This window comes from Salvelinus namaycush, chromosome 5 (assembly GCF_016432855.1).
Source record: "Salvelinus namaycush isolate Seneca chromosome 5, SaNama_1.0, whole genome shotgun sequence".
NCBI classification, from domain to species: domain Eukaryota; kingdom Metazoa; phylum Chordata; class Actinopteri; order Salmoniformes; family Salmonidae; genus Salvelinus; species Salvelinus namaycush.
Genome location: NC_052311.1, coordinates 16,912,443 through 16,938,638, shown reverse-complemented (window position 1 = coordinate 16,938,638; position 26,196 = coordinate 16,912,443). Strand labels below are relative to the sequence as shown.

Sequence of the window (26,196 nt, the reverse complement as noted above, 5' to 3'; positions counted from 1 at the left end):
AGATTGGAGCAAATATATAAATCAACCTAGAGGCGTTTCCTAAACTAGACGGTGAGAGCTGAAGCACAGGGGCAGACGATGCTTCACCCGCTCTGAATCAAAACAGGCCTGTTTCCCAAGGGGAGATGTCAATCTTCCTGTGCTTAATATTTGATTCTCTTTATTAACGTTGAATGACAAAACAACCAACATCTGGCGGGCAAAGGGGACATTTGCACTCTATCTTTGATAAGTTATGCCACGTGAAACAACCACAGAGCGTCCCGCATCCATCCGGCTTAGTCCAGTTGAGATGCTGCGTTGCATAGCGCAAGCGATGTTGACAGAGCATGATAGAAACACAACACATGAGGCGAGGCAGGGTACTCTCAGACTGATAGTCTTTGTCGGCTTTGATTCTCAGTTCATATTCAATGCAACATTCAAGGAGAATTGTTCATTCACTTTTACTTAGTATATGCATACAACGCTTAGCGTTGTAATGAATAACATTCCATTCCATTTTCAATCCATTTCCAACTGGATTTGTCAATGTGAAGACTCTAGGGCTTTGTGACTACAAATAGGTGCAGATGCTGCCTATAATAATACTTTGAGAGTATGGAGTGTGTGCTCCTCTTCCACACTTCAGTAGTTTGGCTCGAGAACTGTTTCCACTAGTTTCCACAGCCACAAAGTCAAAATTTGCTATGTCGGAAAAATGTATGAAAACAAAAATGTGCTTATTTTTTTTTGCTTAATTACGCACAAGGTTAGCAGTGTGTTTAAGGTTAGGGTTAGTTTTAAATCAAATTTTAAGAAGATACATTTTATAAATAGGCAGGGTTTATGACTCTGTGGCTGTGGTAACTAATGACGACCCTAGAGAATGCACTGGGACAGAAGCAGAAGATCAGACTCATTGGGAGAGCCAAACAGGATGTGAAAGCTCAATCAGAATCCAAATTGTACAACAGAGGGGAGAGTAAGACTGCTTGGCTCTTGCTCGAGTGAGAGATGGAGGAGGGGGAGCATGGGGAGAGTAGGGGAGATGGGGAGGGGGAACATGAGGAGAGTTGGGGAGATGGAGGAGGGAGAGCATGGGGAGAGTAGGGGAGATGGGGAGAGGGAGCCTGCGGAGATTAGGGGAGGGGGAGGAGGGGGAGCATGGGGAGAGTAGGGGAGAGTAGGGGAAAGGGAGCATGCGGAGAGTAGGGGAGATGGAGGAGGGGGAACATGAGGAGAGTTGGGGAGATGGAGGAGGGGGAACATGAGGAGAGTTGGGGAGATGGAGGAGGGAGAGCATGGGGAGAGTAGGGGAGAGTAGGGGAAAGGGAGCATGCGGAGAGTAGGGGAGATGGGGAGGGGGAACATGAGGAGAGTTGGGGAGATGGAGGAGGGGGAACATGAGGAGAGTTGGGGAGATGGGGAGGGGGAGCATGCGGAGAGTTGGGGAGATGGAGGAGGGAGAGCATGGGGAGAGTAGGGGAGAGGGAGCATGCGGAGAGTAGGGGAGATGGGGAGGGGGAACATGAGGAGAGTTGGGGAGATGGAGGAGGGAGAGCATGGGGAGAGTAGGGGAAAGTAGGGGAGAGGGAGCATGCGGAGAGTAGGGGAGATGGGGAGGGGGAACATGAGGAGAGTTGGGGAGATGGAGGAGGGGAAGCATGGGGAGAATAGGGGAGATGGGGAGGGGGAGCATGAGGAGAGTTGGGGAGATGGAGGAGGCGGCTCATGGGGAGAGTAGGGGAGATGGGGAGAGTAGAGGAGACAGAGGAGGGGATATGGGGAGAGTAGGGGAGTGTGGCGAGAGTAGAGGAGATGGGGAGAGTAAAGGATATGGGGAGAGTAGAGGAGATGGGAGAGGTAGATGAGATGGAGGATGGGAGATGGGGAGATGGGGAGGGTAGGGAATATGGAGGAGAGGGGATGGAGAGAGTTGTGGAGATGGATGGGAAATGGGTAGAGTAGGGGAGATGGAAAATGGGGAGAGTAGAGGAGATAGAAGATAGTATGGAAGATGGGGAGAGTAGAGGAGTTAGGGAGAGTAGGGGAGATGGAAGATTGTAGGAGAGATGGAGAAGAGTAGGGGAGATGGAGGAGAGTAGGGGAGATGGAGGAGAGTAGGGGAGATGGAGGAGCGTAGGGGAGATGGAGGAGCGTAGGGGAGATGGAGGAGAGTAGGGGAGATGGGGAGACTAGGGGATATGGGGGAGGGGGGAAGAGATAGCCTGCCAACCTTGCCCCAGTGAATGAGTTTACAGACTGTGCATGCAACACGTCACACATCAGGTGCCTACAGATTGGGAAGTAAACTGCCGTCCATTCAAATGCTAATTCCGACTACTCTTCTGTCGCTTTCGCTTTTGGAGAGGGAGATGCACAGACTCGCATTGAAACGCCACATGGCCCTGACGAGTGTTCCCAACACGCTTTGTAGCAGTGTTCTCAATGCTCCTAGCAGAAGCTACAGTTGAAGTGCACCCAGTTACCAGAGGTGGGCAGCATGCCACAGCCACCCTTTCCTTCACACACCACAACACTGTCGCTACCTCGGGCTATTGGCTGGGCAGGGTTTAAGAACACAGTGACTACTTCAGGCATTCGGCTGGGCAGGGTTTAATGGATTAAGAACACAGTGACTACCTCAGGCTTTCGGCTGGGCAGGGTTTAATGGTTTAAGAACACAGTGACTACTTCAGGCATTCGGCTGGGCAGGGTTTAATGGATTAAGAACACAGTGACTACCTCAGGCTTTCGGCTGGGCAGAGTTTAATGGTTTAAGAACCTAGTTACTACCTCAGGCTTTCAGCTGGGTAGGGTTTAAGAAAACAATCACTACCTCAGGCTTTCGGCTGGGCAGAGTTTAATGGATTAAGAACACAGTGACTACCTCAGGCCTTCAGCTGGGCAGGGTTTAAGAACACAGTGACTACCTCAGGCTTTTGGCTGGGCAGGGTTTAAGAACACAGTGACTACCTCAGGCTTTCGGCTGGGCAGGGTTTAATTAAGAACACAGTGACTACCTCAGGCTTTTGGCTGGGCAGGGTAACTCTTAAGGATCAGACTTTAGCCCAAAATGACATACCCAAATCTAACTGCCTGTAGCTCAGGACCTGAAGCAAGGATATGCATATTCTTGATAACACTTGAAAGGAACCACTTTGACGTTTGTGGAAATGTGAAATTAATGTAGGAGAATATAACACATTAAATCTGGTAAAAGATAATACAAGGAAAAAAACTTTTGTTTCGTTTTTTTGTTTTATCGTCTTTGAAATATAAGAAAAAGGCCACAATGTATTATTCCAGTTTAGGTGCAATGTAGATTTTGGCAACTAGATGACAGCAATGTATGTGCAAAGTTTTAGACTGATCCAATGAACCATTGCATTTCTGTTCAAAATGTTGTATCAAGTCTGCCCAAATGTGCCTAATTGGTTTATTAAGAACACAATGACTACCTTGGGCTTTCGGCTGGGCAGGGTTTAAAGGTTTACGGACACAGTGACTACCTCGGGCTTTCGGCTGAGCAGGGTTTAAGAGTTTAAGAACACAGTTTTACCTCAGGCTTTTGGCTGGGCAGGGTTTAAGGGTTCAAGAACCTAGTTACAACCCCGGGCTTTCAGCTGGGTAGGGTTTAAGAAAACAGTCACTACCTCAGGCTTTCAGCTAGGTAGGGTTTAAGCATGACACTTGTTTTGTCCCTCCCTCCCTCCTTCACTTCTGGGTCCAAGAGAACTTGAAGTCTGTTGGAGTGAGTGCGCTCATCCTCCTCCCTTGGAAAAACAATGTGACCATATGACAGGTTGGTAGGATGACGTTAAATACAAAACATGCGAACCAGTCTCCTTTGGTGACATTTCTAGGGCACCGCTGGAATTGTCAAAACAAACTCAGGACACAAACTGAGGAGGGCAGTAGAAAGCCCAGCACCTGTGACCATTCGAAAGGAGCAGGTGCAAGACTGTTCATTAGGCAACCCCAGCCTGACACTGAAGTCTTTAAGTTGCAGTCTGGGGCAGCGTGTGAGGGACTGCCCGGGGACTGGGGCGAGACATCAAGGTGAGCAATGCAATTCCAGCTTGAATAATGGAGTGCTTCCCTTCAGCCTGGCACCTGTGTTTCTCATGCAATTTCACCACACTGTCCCAGCAGCACCTGGGAGCTATTTAGGCTCCCCCTGGAGTAACTGGTTCACAAATAACTCTCGATTCACAATTATTCTGTGGCTAGTTGCCATTAACGTCATATTGCAGACACTTTTATGCAAAGCAACTTATAGGAGCAATTAGGGAACATAGACAGATTTTTCTCCTATTCCTCTCAGTTTTTGAACCAGCAACCTTTACTGACCCAACGCTCTTAACCGCTAGGCCACCTGCGGCCCCAAGAAGTTATTCTGCACCCAAATTGTTTCGTGTCTCGAAGAGGCTGTGGAGAGTATAGCAATCACCTGAACAACATGAGGTGAAAGAGAATACCCCCTACGAACTGGGTGACGAATTATGTTCATAGAATTCTTACAAAGAACCCCCAGCATAGTACCGGCACTGATTTAAATCCGTTGTAATGTATCAAACCGCAGGTCTATTTTCACCACAGGTAATCCCTTGATGAGTGCAGGTATGAAGTCATAATCACGCATACATTTCTACAGTTGCTAAGCACACCATATAATACATCCATGGACGAACCATTGTGTATTGGTAATAACAGTAGATTAATACACAAGGAGGCAAAATCCCCTGTGAGCTTTGGAGCCCCCTAACAATAATGACTACACAGTAAACATTAAGACAGAAATGTACCGGAAGCCAAGAAAGGACATAGGCAGCAGCCCAGCCTACACACTAAAACACACACAGGCAGGGAGAATGATGGCAAACTATCTTCCCCACAGGCCTCTGTAGCAACATATGTTTGCAAGTAATTAAAATAAGTTCCCAAGTGGGTACCGTGTCATATTGAAATACAATGTGCAAAACAAATTACCTTTCCATGGCAGGGGACAGGAGACCAGCGTGTTGGAGGCTCCTGCCAGAGTGGGGAGTGGCAGAGGCATTCTCAATTGATGTATTGACTTCTAATTAGTTTGTCAGGGGTTAAAGCTTTCCAGAGCAAGGTAATAATTGATGAGAGCTTACAGGGAAACGGAAAGGTAAGAGCGGCAAGCCATTCCACATTAAGATATTTTTTTAAAGAGACTCATCCACATGGGCAGAGGAGGTTGTGCATGAAATATATATTATTGTGGTTGAAATATTTATTGGGAGCTGTGAAGTTGTGACTGCCTAAAGCTGTAATGTTTGCATATACTGTATACAGGTTTCATTGTCATTGTCTGTGGAAACACAGCTTTTTTATGCACGCACGCACGCACGCACGCACGCACGCACGCACGCACGCACGCACGCACGCACACACACTCCCATTCTCTGTTCAAACTCTCCTTCAGATGAGTCCCAAGATGGGTTTGGCGAGGATACAATTGGTGTGTTTTACTGCAGTGTCTCTAAGGGGGCTTCCCATCAGGCAGACAGACAGGTGATTGGGCTTTGAAGCGGCTCCATCTTTCTCACTGATGAAGGCCAGAGAACGGGGCCTCCCCTCAAGACCCCATTAAAGGGGAAGTGAGAGGCCACGGGTTTGATGTCCAATCCCTGGGAAGCCTCTGCCCTCAACACATTGGATGCGTCCCAAATGGCACCCTATTCTGTTTATAGTGCACTACTTTTGACCAGGGGCCATAGTGGCATTTGGGATGCGGACATTATGTGCCACGTGAGAGTGATCACAGCTTATTAAAGTGGAAATAATGACTCCTCCACCTCCGGCATGAAATATTTAACAAGGACCAAGAAGACAGACCCAAAGGTGATTTATACCTGGTGAGCAAGGAGGAGGAGAAGGTGGACAATGCCTGTCCATACAGAGCATTTCGCTGTACCTTGATTAGCCTGTGCTCTGTTACCTTCCAGCACTATCCCTCATGTGAAAAAGTTCCCATTTTGATGTGTACAGTAATTCACAACTTACCTGTGCTACAAATTGACAAAAAGGATATTTTTCTTCAATATTATTCCAATAGCTTCTTAAGAGAGGGTTATTGAAGCTGGTTGTTGTACAGTATACATAGTATATAAAATAGTTGTATTATTGCTAATTGAAGGCCGCTATAAACAGTAAACCATTTGTATTATTTGTCATATGGACATATGGACTACTGTGGTTTACTGTCGACATTGAAATATCTAGTTTAGTTAGTAGGTCTTTTTATCATTGGTCTAAATATTCTGTACAAGAAGCAAAATCATTTACCGTTCTTTTCTCTCATTCAAGGTAGCGCCTGGAACACAAATACTGGCTAATGTTCCTTGAGAAGAAAGTATCGATGTATTTATTTTTCCATGGTCTTGAGTAAATTAGCTTTTTTCCCCCCATGGGGAATCTGGGGGAAAGAAGCGGAGTGAAAATACTCTCCATCAAAAGTGAGTGAATTGGATTTTCACAAGATGAATGGCTCAGACAAGAGTTTACTCCAATTATAACATGAAGAGGCTTGAGTTCTAGTGCTGCCAATGTGGTCAACCGCAATTAAGGTCGACTGGACAGAGGTATCAGGAGCACCAATTGTGTAAACATATTTACACTGCGAGTAGAGAGAAGTTAATAGACAAAATGATAAATGACGCTGCAATCAAACATTTCCAACAAGAGATATCATCGTATAACATGAAAGCTTCCTCAAATTACATATGCGAAAACCAAGACATTGAGACAGTCATTTCAAAACACAGCTGTCTTATCGATAGAGCTTCGATAGAGCCAATAGAGCTTTTAATTCAGTGCAATATTATACTGACTGCCGACTAAGGCTGTCCTGGCTCTTTGTGTGGCCATCTCTCTCCATTTCAACACATTTTCCATGGAAGTCATAGATAGGATTTGGTCAGGAAAAGCTTGAGTGGGTCTTTTATCCTGAGTCCTAACAATTCTAACTTTCCATTAAAAGCTGGGCCATACAGCATTGGAGCATGACATCAATATACGTAGCTGTTTTCATGGTAGAGAAGGATGAACGGATGTGTAACTTTTAACCCGATTCAAGGTCGGACATGAGCTAGTTTTGATAAGAGCGATGGAAACCCAGCATACTGGTTTATTGTGAAAAAATACAAAGAGTCATTATGACATTCCACAGTTATTGACATAAGCCAGGCCTTACCTTGCTGAGGCCCAGACTAAACCTTTACCACTAGTGTACTGGTTAATCATGAAGCAATACTACTGTTACTGACATAAGCCAAGCCTTACCCTCCCTAGACTAAACCTTTACTATGACTCTAGTGTACATTGTAAAAAAAGATATATTGAGATTCAGTTAAAATGACTCATTTTATGTAGCCAAGTCAAGAAAATTTGCAAAATTGGGTTGAGTTGAAAAAATAAATAAATAAAGTTGACTTCAACTCACTCAAAATGTCATAACTTACTCAATCAAGTTGAGTTAGCAACAAACAATGTGTTTACTAAACTTAGAAATTCACCATGAAGTCAAAACAACTGAAGCAACATAACAGTTGTGTTGACTGTAAATGTAAAGTTTAGATAACTACAACTTATCTAATTGTCTTAATTCTCAATAGGGGGTGCTATTTGCACTTTGTAATAATTTCGTTTCCAAATTAAACTGCCTCGTACTCAATTCTTGCTCGTACAATATGCATATTATTATTACTATTGGATAGAAAACACTCTCTAGTTTCTAAAACCGTTTGAATTATATCTGTGAGTGAAACAGAACTTGAGTTAGAGCATTTTTCCTATGAGGATGTGAGAATGCATAAATCTTCTTGCTATTCTGAGATCTGTTTATAAATCTGCCTGTCTTCTATTGGTTGAGATGCACTGCATACGTCTTCCCCTGGGTGTCAGCGAATAGTGAGAGTTGAAATGGGGTTGCTAGGCAGAACTGAAAGCTTATAAAAGACCTCGGAACAAAGTGTCCGGCCATTTTTCACTTCGCTCTGGCGCAGGGAGGACATCTGGCTGTGGCTCTAGAACGCTCCGGTTATAGGCCTTTAGATATATCCGGTCATGTTTTTATTCGTTATAGGTGTTAAAGACATCATAAGGTAGTTAATTTAAACCGACTTATAGCAGTTTATATCAGTTTATTGCGATTTTCTGGAATTTCTTAGTCACGCGCTTTCACGAGTTGGACACCTCTCCTGCACATAGCTAGCGTTAGCTGCTATTTCTACAGGAGAAGAGGACATCTTTCAACCAAAAGACGATTGTTCTGGAGAAAGGACACCTTGCCCAAGATTCTGATGGAAGCTCGTCAAATAGTAAGAAGTCTTTATGCTGTTAATTCGTATTTATGTTGACAAATGTTAAACAATAATTCCGCCATGAATTTCGGTGCGGTCTCGCTTTAGCGCACGCTGTATTGCGCAGTAACGTTAATTTTAAAAATCTAACACAGCGGTTGCATTAAGAACTAATGTATCTTTCATTTGCTGTCCAACCTGTATTTTTTAGTCAAGTTTATGAATAGTTTTCGATTAGATTAGGTGCCTCTCCAAGATGGCGCCGGACAGATTGCTTGAAGTTTGGCCACTACTCACATTGTATAACCACGATTTGTGCCGCTACATATGCACATTTTCGAACAAACCCTATATGCATTGTGTAATATGATGTTACAGGACTGTCATCTGAAGAAGTTTATGAAGGTTAGTCAAATTATATATATTTTGCTTGCTTGTTATCACTAACCTTTGCTGCTGGTAAATGGTGTTGTGTTTCTGGCTATTGTGGTAAGCTAATATAATGCTATATTGTGTTTTCGCTGTAAAACACTTAAAAAATCTGAAATATTGGCTGGATTCACAAGATGTTTGTCTTTCATTTGCTGTACGCTGTGTATTTTTCAGAAATGTTTTATGATGAGTTTTTAGGTAATTCACGTTGCTCTCTGTAGTTATTCTAGTCGCTTTGGTGAGAGTTGTGATGGTGGCTGCAATGGTAAACTATGATTTATACCTGAAATATGCACATTTTTCTAACAAAACATATGCTATACAATAAATATGTTATCAGACTGTCATCTGATGAAGTTGTTTCTTGGTTAGTGGCTATTTATATCTTTATTTGGTCGAATTTGTGATAGCTACTGATGCAGTAAAAAAATGGTGGAGTAAAAAAAGTGGTGTCTTTTGCTAACGTGGTTAGCTAATAGATTTACATATTGTGTCTTCCCTGTAAAACATTTTAAAAATCAGAAATGATGGCTGGATTCACAAGATGTGTATCTTTCATCTGGTGTCTTGGACTTGTGATTTAATGATATTTAGATGCTAGTATTTACTTGTGACGCTATGCTAGGCTATGCTAGTCAGCTTTTTTACTGATGGGGTGCTCCCGGATCCGGGTTTGGGAGGAATTAGAGGTTAACTTATGAAATCAAGTTGAATCAGCTAAGAACTACGTGTTTACTCAACTTGGAAATTCACAACCAAAACGTCAAATCTAATGAAGCAACATAGGAGTTATGTTGACTAAAAATGTCAAGTTCAGATGACTTCAACTTATTTTGGGGGTGCTGAGCTCTTAGAATAATGCAACCGTTAATTTTGACATTTACATTTTGGTCATTTAGCGGATGCTTTATCCAGAGCAACTTCACTTACTGAATTCAACAAAGGTAGATGAACAACCACATGTTAAAAGTAACAATAAATGTTTTTCTTTAACCGTTACTGAGAACGCCGTTGTAGTTAAATTGTTGTGTTGGTTGGTTGACTTAACTGAGTGCACTGCCAGTTTTGAAACTGGTGAAAAAGCTCACACATTGAGCAAGAGACAGATGGGAGCATAATGTTCCCTACTGAAATCTGTGTTATATAATTGTTATGGTCAGGGTTAGGGTTGTTATGTCAATGTATATAAAGTCTACTTAACTTGATAGTAAGTTAGATTAATTGAAAATATGAAGTCATTTCAAAATGGAGGCTAGTTATTTCTACTAAATTGATTAAACTATAAATTGTAGGTTATACTGACTGTAACGTTGAACTGACTTTATTTTATAGTAAATTTTATAGTAAATTTGGTGCTAGTTATATAAACTTTAAACTTAAAGTTATCCTAACTAAAGGTGAAATTGATTCAACTAGGAATAGTAGGTTATAATGACAAATGGTGAAGTTGACTTAGTCGAAGTAAATTTGGTGTAAATTAGGATAGCTTGAAATTCAAAGTTGATAGAACTTGAAAAAGGCCATTCAACTTTATGACTCCGATAACAAGCTAAAACAACAAATATTTTGAATCATGAATCATGAAGCAATACTACTGTTACAGACATAAACCAGGCCTTACCCTCGCCAGACTTGGGCTCCAGAAGTGTCTGAGGCTGAAGATGCCCAGCGTTAACATCAAGAAGACCACCCCTAGAATCAGGGCTCCTCGCTGGTAACTCCGGTACCTGGTCTTCTTCTCTTTTCCGACCTCCACCTAAGGAGAACATTTGAAATAAAATGTCATGGTATCAAATGTATTTATATAGCCCTTCTTACATTAGCTGATATATCAAAGTGCTGTACAGAAACCCAGCCTAAACCCCCAAACAGCAAGCAATGCAGGTGTAGAAGCACCTGAGAAGCACTGCTAATCCATTCACACCTCAGGGTTGTTCATGTACATATCATATAATGTCCTTGAAGTAGTAACTATCATTTAAAACTTGCAAATAGTCTCTCAACACTTGGTATACACCTGCAGTGAGGATTTTGTTATTCCAATGGTAGTGTTATAACATTGTAATAACCACATTATAACATGACATAATTGAAATAGTGTCTGACAATCATTTATTGATGCAAGATTCCTAATGTTGCTTACTCTCCATAGCCTCTATAGGCCTACTCTACAACGTTGCAGAAATATGATATCAATAATTATATCAATAAAACCCCCACATACTTCTTTGTTTTAGTATTAATGCGGTTCAGCATGTCATTGTGAACCTTGTACAACATTGCAGTCCCTTGAGAAGAACTAGGAGAAGGCATCTGAAAGAGGAATTGGAGATTGAAAAATAGGCAACCTTGCCACCTGTACAACTCCTTACTCTCTGTTTCCAGGCTTCCATCGATGAAGTTGGTGATAAACATATTGCTTGGAACTTTGAAGAACTACTTTCTGGAAGTACCTTACTATGCCCACACAAAGTAAATAATCAGCATATGGAAAATCTGCAGTGCTGCAGAGATACTAAAAGGTCATGTTTATTAAATGTTTCCTCCAATTAAAACTCTCCCCACTGGACTCAATTCCCAGAGCTCAAGGCCACAAATTAACAACAGGGCTTTTGTTCCCCCTCAAAGCTCCAGGGGTGAGGGAATGAAATGTTCTAATTCACACTGGACTGCTTTCAAAGGTTTCCGAGGACCATGAAAGAAGACATCGAAAACGGAGCTAACTTCAATTAGCAAAATTGTTGTTCCTTAAAACCTGTTGGGCCGACATTCCCCAAAAAAAAAAAAAAAAAAAAAGGCGAAATTTAAAAAATATTTTTTTGAAATATTTAACTTTCACACATTAACAAGTCCAATACGGCAAATGAAAGATAAACATCTTGTGAATCCAGTCAACATGTCCGATTTTTAAAATGTTTTACTGCGAAAACAGCACGTATATTTATGTTAACTCACCACCAAATACAAAGAAGGACAGACATTTTTCACAGCACAGGTAGCATGCTTCACAGCACAGGTAGCATGCACAAAGCCAACCTAACTAACCAAGAACCAACCAAACTAACCAAGAAACAACTTCATCAGATGACAGTCTTATAACATGTTACACAATAAATCTATGTTTTGTTCGAAAAATGTGCATATTTGAGGTATAAATCAGTTTTACATTGCAGCTACCATCAGAGCTACCTTCAAAAATAGCACCTAAGCAGCCAGAGCAATTATAGAGACCAACGTGTATTACCTAATTACTCATCATAAAACATTTCTTAAAAATACACAGCGTACAGCAATTGAAAGACACAGATCTTGTGAATCCAGACAATATTTCAGATGTTCTAAGTGTTTTACAGCGAAAACACAATATAGCGTTATATTAGCTTAGCACAATAGCAAACATCACAATAGCTCACATTAGCATTGATTCAAGGCAAAAAGAGCGATAACGTTATCACCACCAAAATATATTAATTTTTTCACTAACCTTCTCAGAATTCTTCAGATGACAGTCCTGTAACATCATATTACACAACGCATATAGAGTTTGTTCGAAAATGTGCATATTTAGCAGCACAAATCGTTCTTATACAATGAGAAAAGTTGCCAGGCAGCCCAGAAAATGTCGGGCGCCATCTTGGAAAGTCACCTAGTCTAATCAATAAATAATCATAAACTTGACTAAAAAATACAGGGTGGACAGCAATTGAAAGACAAATTAGTTCTTAATGCAATCGCTGGGTTACATTTTAAAATTAACGTTACTTCAAGCATACAGCGTGCGCTAAAGCGAGACCGCACCATAATTCATGGCGGAATTATTATCTGACATTTGTCAACATAAGTACGAATTAACAGCATAAAGACTGCTTACTATTAGTTGAGCTTCCATCAGAATCTTGGGCAAGTGTTCTGGAGAAAGAACACATCGTCTTTGGGTTGAAAGATGTCCTCTTGTCCGGTCGAAATAGCTGCTAATGTTAGCCACCAACTGGAGAGGTGTCCAACTCTTGAAAGCGCATGAAAAAGAAATCCCAGAAAATCGCAATAAACTGCTATAAACTGCTAAGTCGGTTTAAATTAACTACCTTATGATGTCTTTAACACCTATAACGAATAAAAACATGACAGGAGATATAGAACTACTAAAACGAAAGCGTTTGCAGGACGCCATTGTGATGTCTTCATGCGTCGAGCGCACTGGTGAAAAGAACGTTCCTTCTGCTCCAGGGTCTATATATAGGGCCCAGATTGCGCAATCCACTCCATTCAAAATCTCCCCGCTTACTGACATCTAGAGGAAGGCGTGTGCAGTGCATGTAGCCCCATAGCTTACATGGGGACTTATAAACTGAGCCCAGAACAGGGACCAAAAATTCTGAAATCTCACTCCTTGACAGGAAATCTCCTGCCAAATGAGTTCTGTTTCACTCAGAGAAATAATTCCAACGGTTTTAGAAACTAGAGAGTGTTTTCTATCCAATAGTAATAATAATATGCATATTGTACGAGCAAGAATTGAGTATGAGGCCGTTTAAATTGTGAACGATTTTCCCCCAAAGTGTAAATAGCGCCCCCTATCATCAACAGGTTTTAAAAGAATTGGGCCATCTTCTTGCATCTAAGGTGATGATAAAAAGTATACGTTGTTCAAACACGATATCTTGTTTAGGATGCAGAACAAATGATTAATTAACAACTATGAATGAAGGTAGAATTGAATGACTGTCATCGTGCTTGCTAAGTGCTTGCTAAACGTGTATATTGGGCTTCTATAGACTATTCTTATTGAGTCGTAATTTACACTAAACTTACTTATAAGGTGATAAGATGATGATATGATCAAGAATATGATGCTGCCAATGTTTGATGACTAATGTCTATCTAATAACCAGCAAGAATATGGATTTATAGAGATGGACAGATAGTTTTCTCTCCGCGTCTGGATTTCTATCTGGCTTTCATCCCTGACAGATCCAAGCATATTATCAACATGAAGAATGCAATAGTGAAATGCATGTATTTTAGTATGCACATGTACACTATATATACAGTATGTAGATCCCCCTTCAAATAAGTGGATTCGGCTATTTCAGCCACACCTGTTGTTGACAGGTGACTAAAATTGAGCATGCAGCCATGCAATCTCCATAGACAAACATTGACAGTAGAATGGCCTTACTGAAGAGCTCAGTGACTTTCAACGTGGCACCGTCATAGGATGCCACCTTTCCAACAAGTCAGTTCGTGAAATTTCTGCCCTGCTAGAGCTGCCCCGGTCAACTGTAAGTGCTGTTATTGTGAAGTGGAAATGTCTAGGAACAACAACATCTCAGCCTCGAAGTGGTAGGCCACACAAACACAGCGGGACCACCGAGTGCTGAAGCACGTAGCGAGTAAAAATAGTCTGTCCTCAGTTGCAACACTCACTACCGAGTTCCAAACTGCCTCTGGAAGCAACATCCGCACAAGAACGTTGGGAGCTTCATGAAATTGGTTTCCATGGCCGAGCAGCCGCACACAAGCCTAAGATCACCATGCGCAATGCCAAGCGTCGTCTGGAGTGGTGTAAAGCTCAAAGCCATTGGACTCTCAGTGGAAACTCGTTCTCTGGAGGGGTGAATCACACTTCACCATCTGGCAGTCCGACGGACGAATCTGGATTTAATGGATGCCAGAAGAATGCTACCTACCCGAATGCACTGTAAAGTTTGGTGGAGGAGGAATAATGGTCTGGGGCTGTTTTTCATGGTTCGGGCTAGGCCCCTTAGTTCCAGTGAAGGGGAGTCTTAATGCTACAGCATACAATGACATTCTAGATGATTCTGTGCTTCCAACTTTGTGGCAACAGTTTGGGGAAGGCCCTTCCTGTTTCAGCATGACGATGCACAAAGCGAGGTCCATATAGAAATGGTTTGCGAGATCGGTGTGGAAGAACTTGACTGGCCTGCACAGAGCCCTGACCTCAACCCCATCGAACACCTTTGGGATGAATTGGAATGCCAACTGTGAGCCAGGCCTAATCGCCCAACATCAGTGCCCGACCTCACTAAACTCTTGTGGCTGAATGGAAGCAAGTCCCAGCAGCAACGTTCCAACATCTAGTGGAAAGCCTTCCCAGAAGTGTGGAGGCTGTTATAGCAGCAAAGGGGGGACCAACTCCATATTAACTTCTTATGGCTGCAGGGGCAGTATTGAGTAGCTTGGATGAAGGGTGCACAGAGGTGCCCATAGTAAACTGCCTGCTCCTCAGTTCCAGTTGCTAATATATGCATATTATTATTCGTATTGGATAGAAAACACTCTGAAGCTTCTAAAACTGTTTGAATTATGTCTGTGAGTATAACAGAACTCATATGGCAGGCAAAAACCTGAGAAGTTCCACTTCCTGTTTGAATTGTTTCTGAGGTGGCAGATTTTCAACCAAGCTCTCATTGAAATTACAGCGAGATATTGATGAGTTTTCACTTCCTACGGCTTCCACTAGATGTCAACAGTCAATAGAACTTTGTCTGATGACTCTAATGTGAAGGGGGGCCGAAGGAGACAGGAAATAGTAATCACTGCCATGAGGTGACCACGCATTGAACACGCGCCTTCACATGAGGAGGACCTCCGTTCCACCGCTCTTCTGAAGTCAATCTAATTCTCCGGTTGGAACGTTATTCAAGATGTATGTTAACAACATTCTAAAGATTGATTCAGTACATCGTTTGACATGTTTCTACTGAATGTTACGGAACTTTTGGACATTCGTCACGTTATAGTGGATGCGCTTTGTGACTTTGGAATTGTTTACCGCTAACGCGCTAACCAAAGTAGCTAATTGGACATAAATAACGGACATTATCGAACAAATCAAGCATTTATTGTGGACCTGGGATTCCTAGGACTGCATTCTGATGAAGTTCATCAAAGGTAAGTGTCACGACTTCTGCCGAAGTCGTTGCCTCTCCTTGTTCGGGCGGTGTTCGGCGGTCGACGTCACCGGTCTTCTAGCCATCATCGATCCATTTTTCATTTTCCATTGGTTTTGTCTTGTCTTCCCACACACCTGTTTTCAATCCCATCCATTACCTCTTGTGTATTTAACCCTCTGTTTCCCCTCATGTCTTTGTCAGAGATTGTTTCTTGTTAGTATTGTTTTTTATGTGTATAGGTCTCCCGGGTGGCGCAGTGGTCTAGGGCACTGCATCGCAGTGCTAGCTGCGCCACCAGAGTCTCTGGGTTCACACCCAGGCTGGGCTGGGTTCGCGCTCTGTCGCAGCCGGCCGCAACCGGGAGGTCCGTGGGGCGACGCACAATTGGCATAGCGTCGTCCGGGTTAGGGAGGGTTTGGCCGGTAGGGGATATCCTTGTCTCAGTATGTAAAATGTAATAAAATGTATGCACTCTACTGTAAGTCGCTCTGGATAAGAGTGTCTGCTAAATGACTAAAATGTAATGTAAATGTAAAATGTAGGTGCGCGACGGGTCTTCGTACCCATATTTGTTTATGTTCGTTTCTTATTAGTGTTATGGAGCATGTACTTGGACATTGATTAAAAGACTCCATTTTACACTCCGTTTGACTCTCCTGCGCCTGACTTCCCTGCCACCTATACACACGACTCTGACAGAATCTCTGACCATAATATGAAGTCAGCAGGAGAGGACACTACGCTCATGGAAGTGGAGGAACGCGTCCGGGAACAAACGGAGGAGATTGAATGTTTGAGCGCCGTCATGGATCGCATTGTCCAGAATATGGACCGCTGGGAGAGACAGGGAGTTTCTCCAGCGCCTCCACTCCCACAACCAGGGTATTCCTTGAACACTTTCTATCATCTGAGGCAGGAGACGAGGAGTGCACAGGAGTTTGCTTTGGAGTTTAGAACCATGGCTGCCGGCGCTGGATGGAGCGACAGGGCCCTGATCGACCATTACCGCTGTAGTCTACGCGAGGACGTCCGTCGGGAGCTGGCCTGTAGAGACACCACCCTCAACTTCGACCAGCTGGTGGACATGTCCATCAGGCTGGACAACATGCTGGCTACTCGTGGACGTCTAGATCGGGGTCTGGTTGTTCCATCCTCCCGCACCCTCTCTCCCGAACCTATGGAATTGGGAGGGATGGTACGCAGGGAGACCGGAGGGGGTTCCCGCTCGAGCACCATCTATGGTCGCAGAGATCACACTGCTGGTCGGTGCCGGGTTGGTTCCTCTGGGAATAGAGAAGGCAGGCAGGGCACTCTGGCATCACCCCAGGTGAGTAGGCACCATTCTCATCCATAGCCCTCTGTCGCACTAATGTTTGTTTCTGTCACTTTTCCGGATTTTCCCCTGCATTCCCAGTATAAGGCGCTAGTAGATTCAGGCGCAGCTGGGAATTTCATTAATAAAGATTTAGCTCATAGTTTAGGGATCCCTATTGTTTCTGTGGATATGCCTTTCCCTATTCATGCCTTAGATAGTCGACCATTAGGTTCAGGGTTTATCAGGGAGGTCACCGCACCTTTGTGTATGATAACGCAGGAGGGTCACAAGGAGAAGATTAGTCTTTTCCTTATTGATTCTCCTGCGTATTCTGTGGTGCTAGGCCTACCCTGGTTAACTTGTCATAACCCCACTGTTTCTTGGCCACAGAGGGCTCTCACAGGGTGGTCGCGAGAGTGCTCAGGTAGGTGTTTAGGGGTTTCCGTTGGTGCTACTACGGTGGAAAGTCCAGACCAGGTCTCCACCGTGCTCATTCCCCCCGAGTATGCCGATTTGGCTCTCGCCTTCTGGGCGACTCAATTACCACCCCATCGACGGGTGGATTGTGCGATAGATCTCCTGGTAGACGCTGCATATCCCAGGAGTCACGTGTATCCCCTGTCGCAAGCGGAGACGGTGGCTATGGATACATATATCTCTGAATCTCTGCGTCAGGGGTTCATTCAGCCATCCATTTCACCAGCCTCTTCGAGTTTCTTTTTGTGAAGAAGAAGGATGGCGGTTTACGCCCGTGCATTGATTATCGATGTCTCAATAAAATCACGGTGAAATATAGTTACCCGTTACCTCTGATAAATACAGTTATTGAGTCAATGCACGGGGCACGCTTCTTCACAAAATTGGATCTCGGGAGTGCGTACAATCTGGTGCGTATTCGGAAGGGTGATGAGTGGAAGACGGCATTTAGCACCACCTCAGGTCATTATGAGCACCTTGTCATGCCATATGGGTTGATGAATGCTCCGTCAGTCTTCCAATCATTTGTAGATAAGATCTTCAGGGACCTGCACGGGCAGGGTGTAGTGGTGTATATCGATGATATTCTGATATACTCCGCTACACGCGCCGAGCATGTGACCCTGGTGCGCAGGGTGCTTGGTCGCCTGTTGGAGCATGATCTATATGTCAAGGCTGAGAAATGCTTGTTCTTCCAACAATCCATCTCCTTCCTAGGGCATCGGATTTCCACTTCAGGAGTGGAAATGGAGAGCGACCACATTACAGCCGTGCGTAATTGGCCGACTCCAACCACGGTAAAGGAGGTGCAGCGTTTTTTAGGGTTTGCCAATTACTACCGGAGGTTTATCCGGGGTTTTGGTCAGGTGGCTGCTCCCATTACCTCACTGCTAAAGGGGGGCCCGGTGCGCTTGCAGTGGTCGGCTGAGGCGAACAGGGCTTTTGGACACCTGAAGACTCTGTTTACCTCGGTGCCTGTGTTGGCTCATCCGGATCCCTCTTTGCCATTCATAGTGGAGGTGGACGCATCCGAAGCTGGGATAGGAGCAGTGCTCTCTCAGCGTTCGGGTGTGCCACTGAAGCTTCGCCCCTGTGCTTTCTTTTCGAAGAAGCTCAGCTCGGCGGAGCGAAACTATGATGTGGGGGACCGGGAGCTGTTAGCTGTCGTACAAGCCTTGAAGGCGTGGAGGCATTGGCTTGAGGGGGCTAAACACCCTTTTCTCATCTGGACTGACCACCGCAATCTGGAGTACATCCGGCAGGCGAAGAGACTGAATCCTCGCCAGGCAAGGTGTTTTTCACTCGTTTTGTGTTTACCCTTACTTACAGACCAGGCTCCCAGAACGTCAAGGCAGACGCATTGTCTCGGCTGTATGACACAGAGGAGCGGTCCATGGATCCCACTCCCATACTCCCAGCTTCGTGTTTGGTGGCGCCAGTAGTGTGGGAGCTGGACGCGGACATTGAGCGGGCGTCACGTGCAGAGCCCTCTCCTCCTGAGTGTCCAGCTGGTCGTCTGTACGTTCCGTCTGCTGTCCGCGACCGATTGATCTATTGGGCTCACACGTCACCCTCATCTGGTCATCCTGGGATAGGTCGGACGATGCGCTGTCTTGATGGGAGGTACTGGTGGCCCACTTTAGCCAAGGACGTGAGGATTTATGTTTCCTCCTGCTCGGTGTGCGCCCAGTGCAAGGCTCCTAGACACCTGCCCAGAGGTAAGCTTCAACCTTTACCCGTTCCTCAACGGCCGTGGTCGCACCTGTCGGTGGATTTTTTGACTGATCTTCCACCTTCACAGGGTTACACCACGATCCTGGTCGTTGTGGATCGGTTTTCAAAGTCCCGTCGTCTCCTCCCTTTGCCCGGTCTCCCTACGGCCTTACAAACTGCAGAGGCCCTGTTTACACACGTTTTCCGGCACTATGGGGTGCCTGAGGATATAGTGTCTGATCGGGGTCCCCAGTTCACATCAAGGGTCTGGAAGGCGTTCATGGAACGTCTGGGGATCTCGGTTAGTCTTACCTCAGGTTTTCACCCCGAGAGTAATGGGCAGGTGGAGAGAGTTAACCAGGATGTGGGCAGGTTTTTGCGGTCCTATTGCCAGGACCGGCCGGGGGAGTGGGCGAAGTTCGTGCCCTGGGCAGAGATGGCCCAGAACTCGCTACGTCACTCCTCCACTAACCTCACTCCTTTTCAATGTGTATTAGGGTATCAGCCGGTTCTGGCTCCTTGGCATCAGAGCCAGACCGAGGCTCCTGCGGTGGACAATTGGTTTCGGCGCGCTGAGGAAACCTGGGAGGCAGCCCACGTCCACCTTCAGCGCGCCATAAGGCGCCAGAAAATTGGCGCAGACCGTCGCCGCAGTGAGGCCCCGGTGTTCGCACCAGGGGACAGGGTCGGGCTCTCGACCCGAAACCTGCCCCTCCGCCTGCTCTGCCGGAAGCTGGGTCCGCGGTTTGTGGGGCCGTTTAAAGTCCTGAGGAGAGTGAACGAGGTATGTTATAGGTTACAACTGCCCACTAATTACCGTATTAACCCCTCGTTCCATGTGTCTCTCCTCAGGCCGGTGGTGGCTGGCCCGCTCCAGGAGGCTGAAGTGCGTGAAGTTCCTCCGCCTCCTCTTGACATCGAGGGAGTCCCGGCGTACTCTGTTCGATCCATTTTGGATTCGAGACGTCGGGCGAGGGGCCTTCAGTACCTCGTGGACTGGGAGGGGTACGGTCCGGAGGAGAGATGCTGGGTTCCGGTGGAGGACGTTTTAGATCCTTCCATGTTAAAAGAATTCCACCGCCTCCATCCGGATCGCCCTGCACGTCGCCCTCCGGGTCGTCCCCGAGGCCGGTGTCGACGCGCTGCTGGAGCCGCGCGTCAGGGGGGGGGGTACTGTCATGACTTCTGCCGAAGTCGTTGCCTCCTTGTTCGGGCGGTGTTAGGCGGTCGACGTCACCGGTCTTCTAGCCATCATCGATCCATTTTTCATTTTCCATTGGTTTTGTCTTGTCTTCCCACACACCTGTTTTCAATCCCATCCATTACCTCTTGTGTATTTAACCCTCTGTTTCCCCTCATGTCTTTGTCAGAGATTGTTTCTTGTTAGTATTGTTTTTTATGTGTATAGGTGCGCGACGGGTCTTCGTACCCATATTTGTTTATGTTCGTTTCTTATTAGTGTTATGGAGCATGTACTTGGACATTCATTAAAAGACTTCATTTTACACTCCGTTTGACTCTCCTGCGCCTGACTTCCCTGCCACCTATACACACGACTCTGACAGTAAGGAAACATTTATCATGTATTTTCTGGTTTCTGTTGACCCCAACATGGCGGCTAATTTGACTATTGTTCTGAGCTCCGTCTCAGATTATTGCATGATTTGATTTTTCCGTAAAGTTTTTTTGAAATCTGACACAGCGGTTGCATTAAGGAGAGGTATATCTATAATTCCATGTGTATAACTTGTATTATCATCTACATTTATGATGAGTATTTCTGCTGAAACGATGCGGCTATGCAAAATCACTTGATGTTTTTGGAACAAGTGAATGTAACGCGCCAATGTAAACTCAGATTTTTTGTTATAAATATGAACTTTATCAAACAAAACATGCATGTATTGTGTAACATGAAGTCCTATGAGTGTCATCTGATGAAGATAATCAAAGGTTAGGGATTAATTGTATCTCTATTTCTGCTTTTTGTGAAATCTATCTTTCGCTGGAAAAATGGCTGTGCTTATTGTGGTTTGGTGGTGACCTAACATAATCGTTTGTAGTGCTTTCGCTGAAAAGCATATTTGAAATCGGACACTTTGGTGGGATTAACAACAAGATGACCTTTAAAATGATAATAGACACATGTATGTTTGAGGAATTTTAATTATGAGATTTCTGTTGTTTGAATTTGGCGCCCTGCACTTTCACTGGCTGCTGTCATATCGATCCCGGTAGCGGGATGCAGCCATAAGAAGTTTTAATGCCCATGATTTTGGAATGACATGTTCGACAAGCAGGTGTCAACATACTTTTTGTCATGTAGTGTATGTGATAAACCATAGCAGTAGCCATAAACATCCAATGTGGCACATCAAGGCACCGGCTCTCCTCTCAAGGTATGATGATAGGAAACAGAAGGCTACATAATCACAGGGCCAGAAATACCTATCATAAAGAGAATTTCTCCCAGCGTGGAAAAAAATGTGTCCTAAGTCCACTCTCTCCTCCAGCAGCTTGCATAAGCAGTGGAAACTTGACTCGAGGACAGTTTGCACAGAATATAAATTGCTCAGAGAAAGAGAGAGGGAGAGAGACGAGAGAGGGGGGGGGGGGGGGTTGGAGAGGAAGTGAGAGGAGTAGAACGTTTACAGACAGACGACTGCCAGTCGACCAGTGTTAATTCTGGTTTTAGGGTTGACAATCAACCAGGTGGTTGGTACCTCTATAGCAGGACTCAGTCTGTGATGAGGGAGCCTGAGGACCCCTGCTGTTCTGAGACAGAAAGAGAGAGGGATGGAGCGCTTACTTAAAAAACTAGAGAAAAAATAAAAATCTGCAAGAGCTAAACAACGGGGCAGGGCGGGGTCATGGCAATGGGCATTTTTGCCATCCTTGCACATATCATTGAATTGTGGTGGATTAAGGTAACACACAAACAAAACGTTTAAAATATTCCATAAGACTAGTTTAAATTATTCCACAAGACTGGACTAAGAGTAGTCCATTTTGGATTCAGTACAATCATATTGATTCCCTCTATTCACATCTTAGGGAGTCTGTTGTAACAATTGACAAAATCTTCACGAGAGAAGAGTGTGATGGATGAACAGCTTCTTAATCTCTTATTGGAATGTACAATTTTCATTTGCTACCAAAAGCATAGACACACGACAGGTGAAATAAATAGCAAGTCACTGTCACTATTAAGAAGCAGAACTTCATGTCCAACATCACATTATTCGGGAGAATATCTATGGATTATAGAGGCAATGTGGTTTTTTTATTCTGTCAGAGAGCAATAAGCACTCAAAAACAGCCACAGACATATTGAAATCTCACTGTACGTGAGAACACATGTTATTGAGGAATAAAGGCCCCTAGCTCAGGTGAATCTGAGGAAGAATAAACAACACAAGGACCCAAGGAGGCAAGGCGGAGAGGAAAGATGAGGAAAATATGCCTCTGGAAACACTCAGTCAGGCACCAATATCAAGTCCCATTCTATTTGTGATTCCAAAGAGAAAACATTCGGTGACTGTATGATGTCAGATATAACTCTAGGCATTTGTTTTATTTGATTTATCTTAGCCTCATCATGACCTTCAGGTCTCTCAACCCACCTAAAACTCACAATATACCAATTGCAATGGCTCTATTCTCTGTAAGGTATTTTTTCCCCAATATGCATGACAAAATACTGATATTTGTGGTCATTGTAATTGCATTCATTATCTTTTCATCACCCAGTAAAATAAATACTGAATTCATTACTACTTATTACCAATATTTCTACAATCGGTATAGTATGGTCAATTAGCAACAACAAAAAAGACATTAAGACTCACATCTTTCCATAGAGCCTGTTGACTGCTGGACTGAGAGCTATTTTCCATAATGCAAGCCCAGAGGAGAATTCCTTCAGATTCACCCGTCCTAGCTGGTAAAACTACTAAGTCTCTAGAAGGAAAAAAGTCCAAACTTCATTCCGTTGGTAATTTCAGAGTGCACTGAAAGGGGAGGGAGGTTTTAGATGGGATGGAATTACCAAAACACTTGTGATTCCCATTATAAGAAAAGCAGATGTTTCCAGCAGAAATGTGCTCCAAACTCAAAGAGTGAAATATCTTATTTTTTAATTTTTTTAAATACTTTTATTTAACTTGGCAAGTCAGTTAAGAACAAATTCTTATTTACAATGAAGGCCTACCAAAAGGCAAAAGGCCTGCGAGGACGGGGGCTGGTATTAAAAATACAAATATATGTCAAAACAACACGCATCACAACAAGAGAGACACAAGGTAGGTTTTTAACTATAATATTCTGTACTACAGTCAGGAGAGTTATACTAAATTTACTTTAAATTGTATTCCTCTTGGAGGACAAGTTAACTTTTGAAAGTGTTCGAGAAAATACATGGAATTATGAGAAAGAGAAGGCTTGGAAAATGTTGGCATTTTTGCTCCAGTCTGGCTGTCTAACCAATCTCTCAAGTGAATGCACCCACAGCAAAACAGAGCAAAGACAGCAAAAACAGCAAAGACAGCAAAGACAGCAAGCACAGCAGAGACAGCAGAGACAACAGAGACAGCAGGCACAGTAAACACAGGAAAGACAGTAAACACAGTAAACACAGCAAAGACTGCAAGCACAGTAAACACAGCAAAGACAGCAAGCACAGTAAACACAGCAAAGACAGCAAGCACAGTAAACACAGCAAACACAGCAAAGACAGCAAGCACAGTAAACACAGCAAACACAACAAAGACAGCAAGCACAGTAAAGACAGCAAGCACAGTAAACACAGCAAACACAGTAAAGACAGCAAAGACAGCAAACACAGCAAAGACAACAAGCACAGTAAACACAGCAAACACAGCAAAGACAGCAAGCACAGTAAACACAGTAAAGACAGCAAGCACAGTAAAGACAGCAAGCACAGTAAACACAGCAAACACAGTAAACACAGCAAAGACAGCAAGCACAGTAAACACAGCAAACACAACAAAGACAGCAAGCACAGTAAAGACAGCAAGCACAGTAAACACAGCAAACACAGTAAACACAGCAAAGACAGCAAACACAGCAAAGACAGCAAGCACAGTAAACACAGCAAACACAACAAAGACAGCAAGCACAGTAAAGACAGCAAGCACAGTAAACACAGTAAACACAGCAAACACAGTAAACACAGCAAACACAGTAAACACAGTAAACACAGCAAACACAGCAAAGACAGTAAACACAGTAAACACAGCAAACACAGCAAACACAGCAAACACAGTAAACACAGCAAACACAGTAAACACAGTAAACACAGCAAACACAGCAAACACAGTAAACACAGTAAACACAGCAAACACAGTAAACACAGCAAACACAGTAAACACAGCAAACACAGCAAACACAGTAAACACAGCAAACACAGTAAACACAGCAAACACAGTAAACACAGTTAACACAGCAAAGTGACTAATAGAAACAACACTCAGGATGGTGTTCCCACACAGTGAAACAGAATAATTTTTTTTCCCTGTTCCTTTGTTCGAGCTTACATTGACACACAATGAAACACTATTATAATTTGACACTCTATGCTATTTGACACCTTTACAGTCTAAGGCCATGTGACACTGTGCAAACATTTAAGCAGGAAGCTTTCTAACATCTGGTGAAATCTGGCAGATTTCCAATCTTTCAGGCAAAAGGAGGACTTGAAGTTGTCTGGGAGTTAACGTTATGCCTGATAGTCCATATAGTATGTTGCTTCTACAGCACTGACTTTAAAGAATGTTAAAACCGCTTAAGATAAAAAATTAAATAAAAAGAAGGGAATATGCCTGGACAAATCGACGGAATTGTCGCAGTGTTGTCCATGTCATTTTACTAGATGGTCGAGGTAAATACTCACACATACCTAGATTTCATAAGGAAGAGGAATATTGAGGACCAAGGTCAGTACAACGGAAATCATTTGAGTTAAACGTGGTGAAGCAGGACTTTAGTGTGACATGCAACATTTCAACACTCATTAAGTCTGTCAGATCTGATAGCCATGCGGCTTTGTCAGCTTTTTCCTATTGATATAAATCTTTACAATTACTGTCACATTTTGCCTGGGTAAATCAAGCAGCAGCTCTTTCAGGAATAATGTTGTGTCAGCACTGGAGTCAAGCAGCCACAGACCATCCTCCTTGCAGCATTCAGAGCAATACTGGGGCTTCAACACCCATAGGAAGGAATAAACAGCAATTTGGAGTGAGTGTACGCCAGATACCTACAGATTAGAGGCGGGCTGATGGGAGCAGCTTGAGCAAACCTGGAAGAATGATAAATGTAGGATCATAATTTCAGTCAGTTTGCTACAGCAGGAAACAAGAAATGTGAATTATTATGTGGATTATAATTAATTTGTAAGGGTTGATACATTTTTCATTAGGGCAAATCAGGTCTGAAATTTCAAAGTGGAAATTGCTAACTTTAGAAGCCTTTTAAAACTCAAATACACTACAAGTTTGCATTTCCTGCTGTGGAAAATTCTCCTCAACAAAAGAGTGATTAAGATCCTACATCTGAAATAAACATTTGCTCTTTCCCCCTCGAAGCTTCATCGCTGACCAGCATTTGATAGGAATTTGATGAACTATTCAGCCTCTTGTCTGTTTGTTGGCTGTTCAGACGCAGCCATGGAGTAGAATGTGAGGCACATAAAAGTTCAAAACAAGTGAAGGTGCAAACAAGGCAAGTGTAACTTTTCCATAGCTTTGATGGCATGCATGTCGCAGTCTTCTTCACCCCTCACTCTCTCTCCTCCCCAGTCAAGGCCTTCCCACTCCGGCACAGAGCTGTTGAGGACACTCCACACATTTCCCCAGCCCATTGCCAAGGTACTCCAGCAGCCCCACTCTTCCCTGTCGCTACAGTAAGGCCTGCATCCATCTGGTCACGGCCAGTAGGCGCAGACATAGATTAACTGGGCTGCACGTGTGCAGTGAGACGATCAAGAGATAGGGTCCCATCTCTCACA

General features: G+C 43.9%; 2 protein-coding genes across 2 annotated transcripts in view; one reads left to right on the top strand and one right to left on the bottom strand.

Moving 5' to 3' along the window:
- LOC120048002 (tenomodulin-like) overlaps positions 1 to 12,661 on the bottom strand; it is a 77,932-nt gene extending 65,271 nt beyond the window's left edge. The window contains exons 1-2 of the mRNA XM_038993659.1: positions 12,619 to 12,661; positions 10,369 to 10,503 (exon numbers count right to left, since the gene is read on the bottom strand). Of these exons, the coding sequence (XP_038849587.1) occupies positions 10,369 to 10,503; positions 12,619 to 12,636 (153 nt within the window). The 5' untranslated portion in view covers positions 12,637 to 12,661. The remainder of the gene's footprint in view (positions 1 to 10,368; positions 10,504 to 12,618) is intronic.
- A 10,405-nt stretch (positions 12,662 to 23,066) lies between these two features.
- Positions 23,067 to 25,864, top strand: LOC120046951 (balbiani ring protein 2-like). The gene is made up of 3 exons (XM_038992502.1): positions 23,067 to 23,112; positions 23,679 to 24,326; positions 25,848 to 25,864. Exons 1-3 carry the CDS (start codon positions 23,067 to 23,069, stop codon positions 25,862 to 25,864), a joined length of 711 nt encoding a protein of 236 aa, XP_038848430.1.
- The last annotated feature ends 332 nt before the right edge of the window (positions 25,865 to 26,196 follow it).

What these genes read in the sequence shown, in the direction of transcription:
- LOC120046951 (XM_038992502.1), top strand. Translation starts at nt 23,067, where the DNA reads ATGCAAGCCCAGAGGAGAATTCCTTCAGATTCACCCGTCCTAGCTG. An exon ending in AGATTCACCCGTCCTAGCTG is followed by an intron (nt 23,113 to 23,678) that starts GTAAAACTACTA and finishes ATGCACCCACAG; the next exon opens with CAAAACAGAGCAAAGACAGC.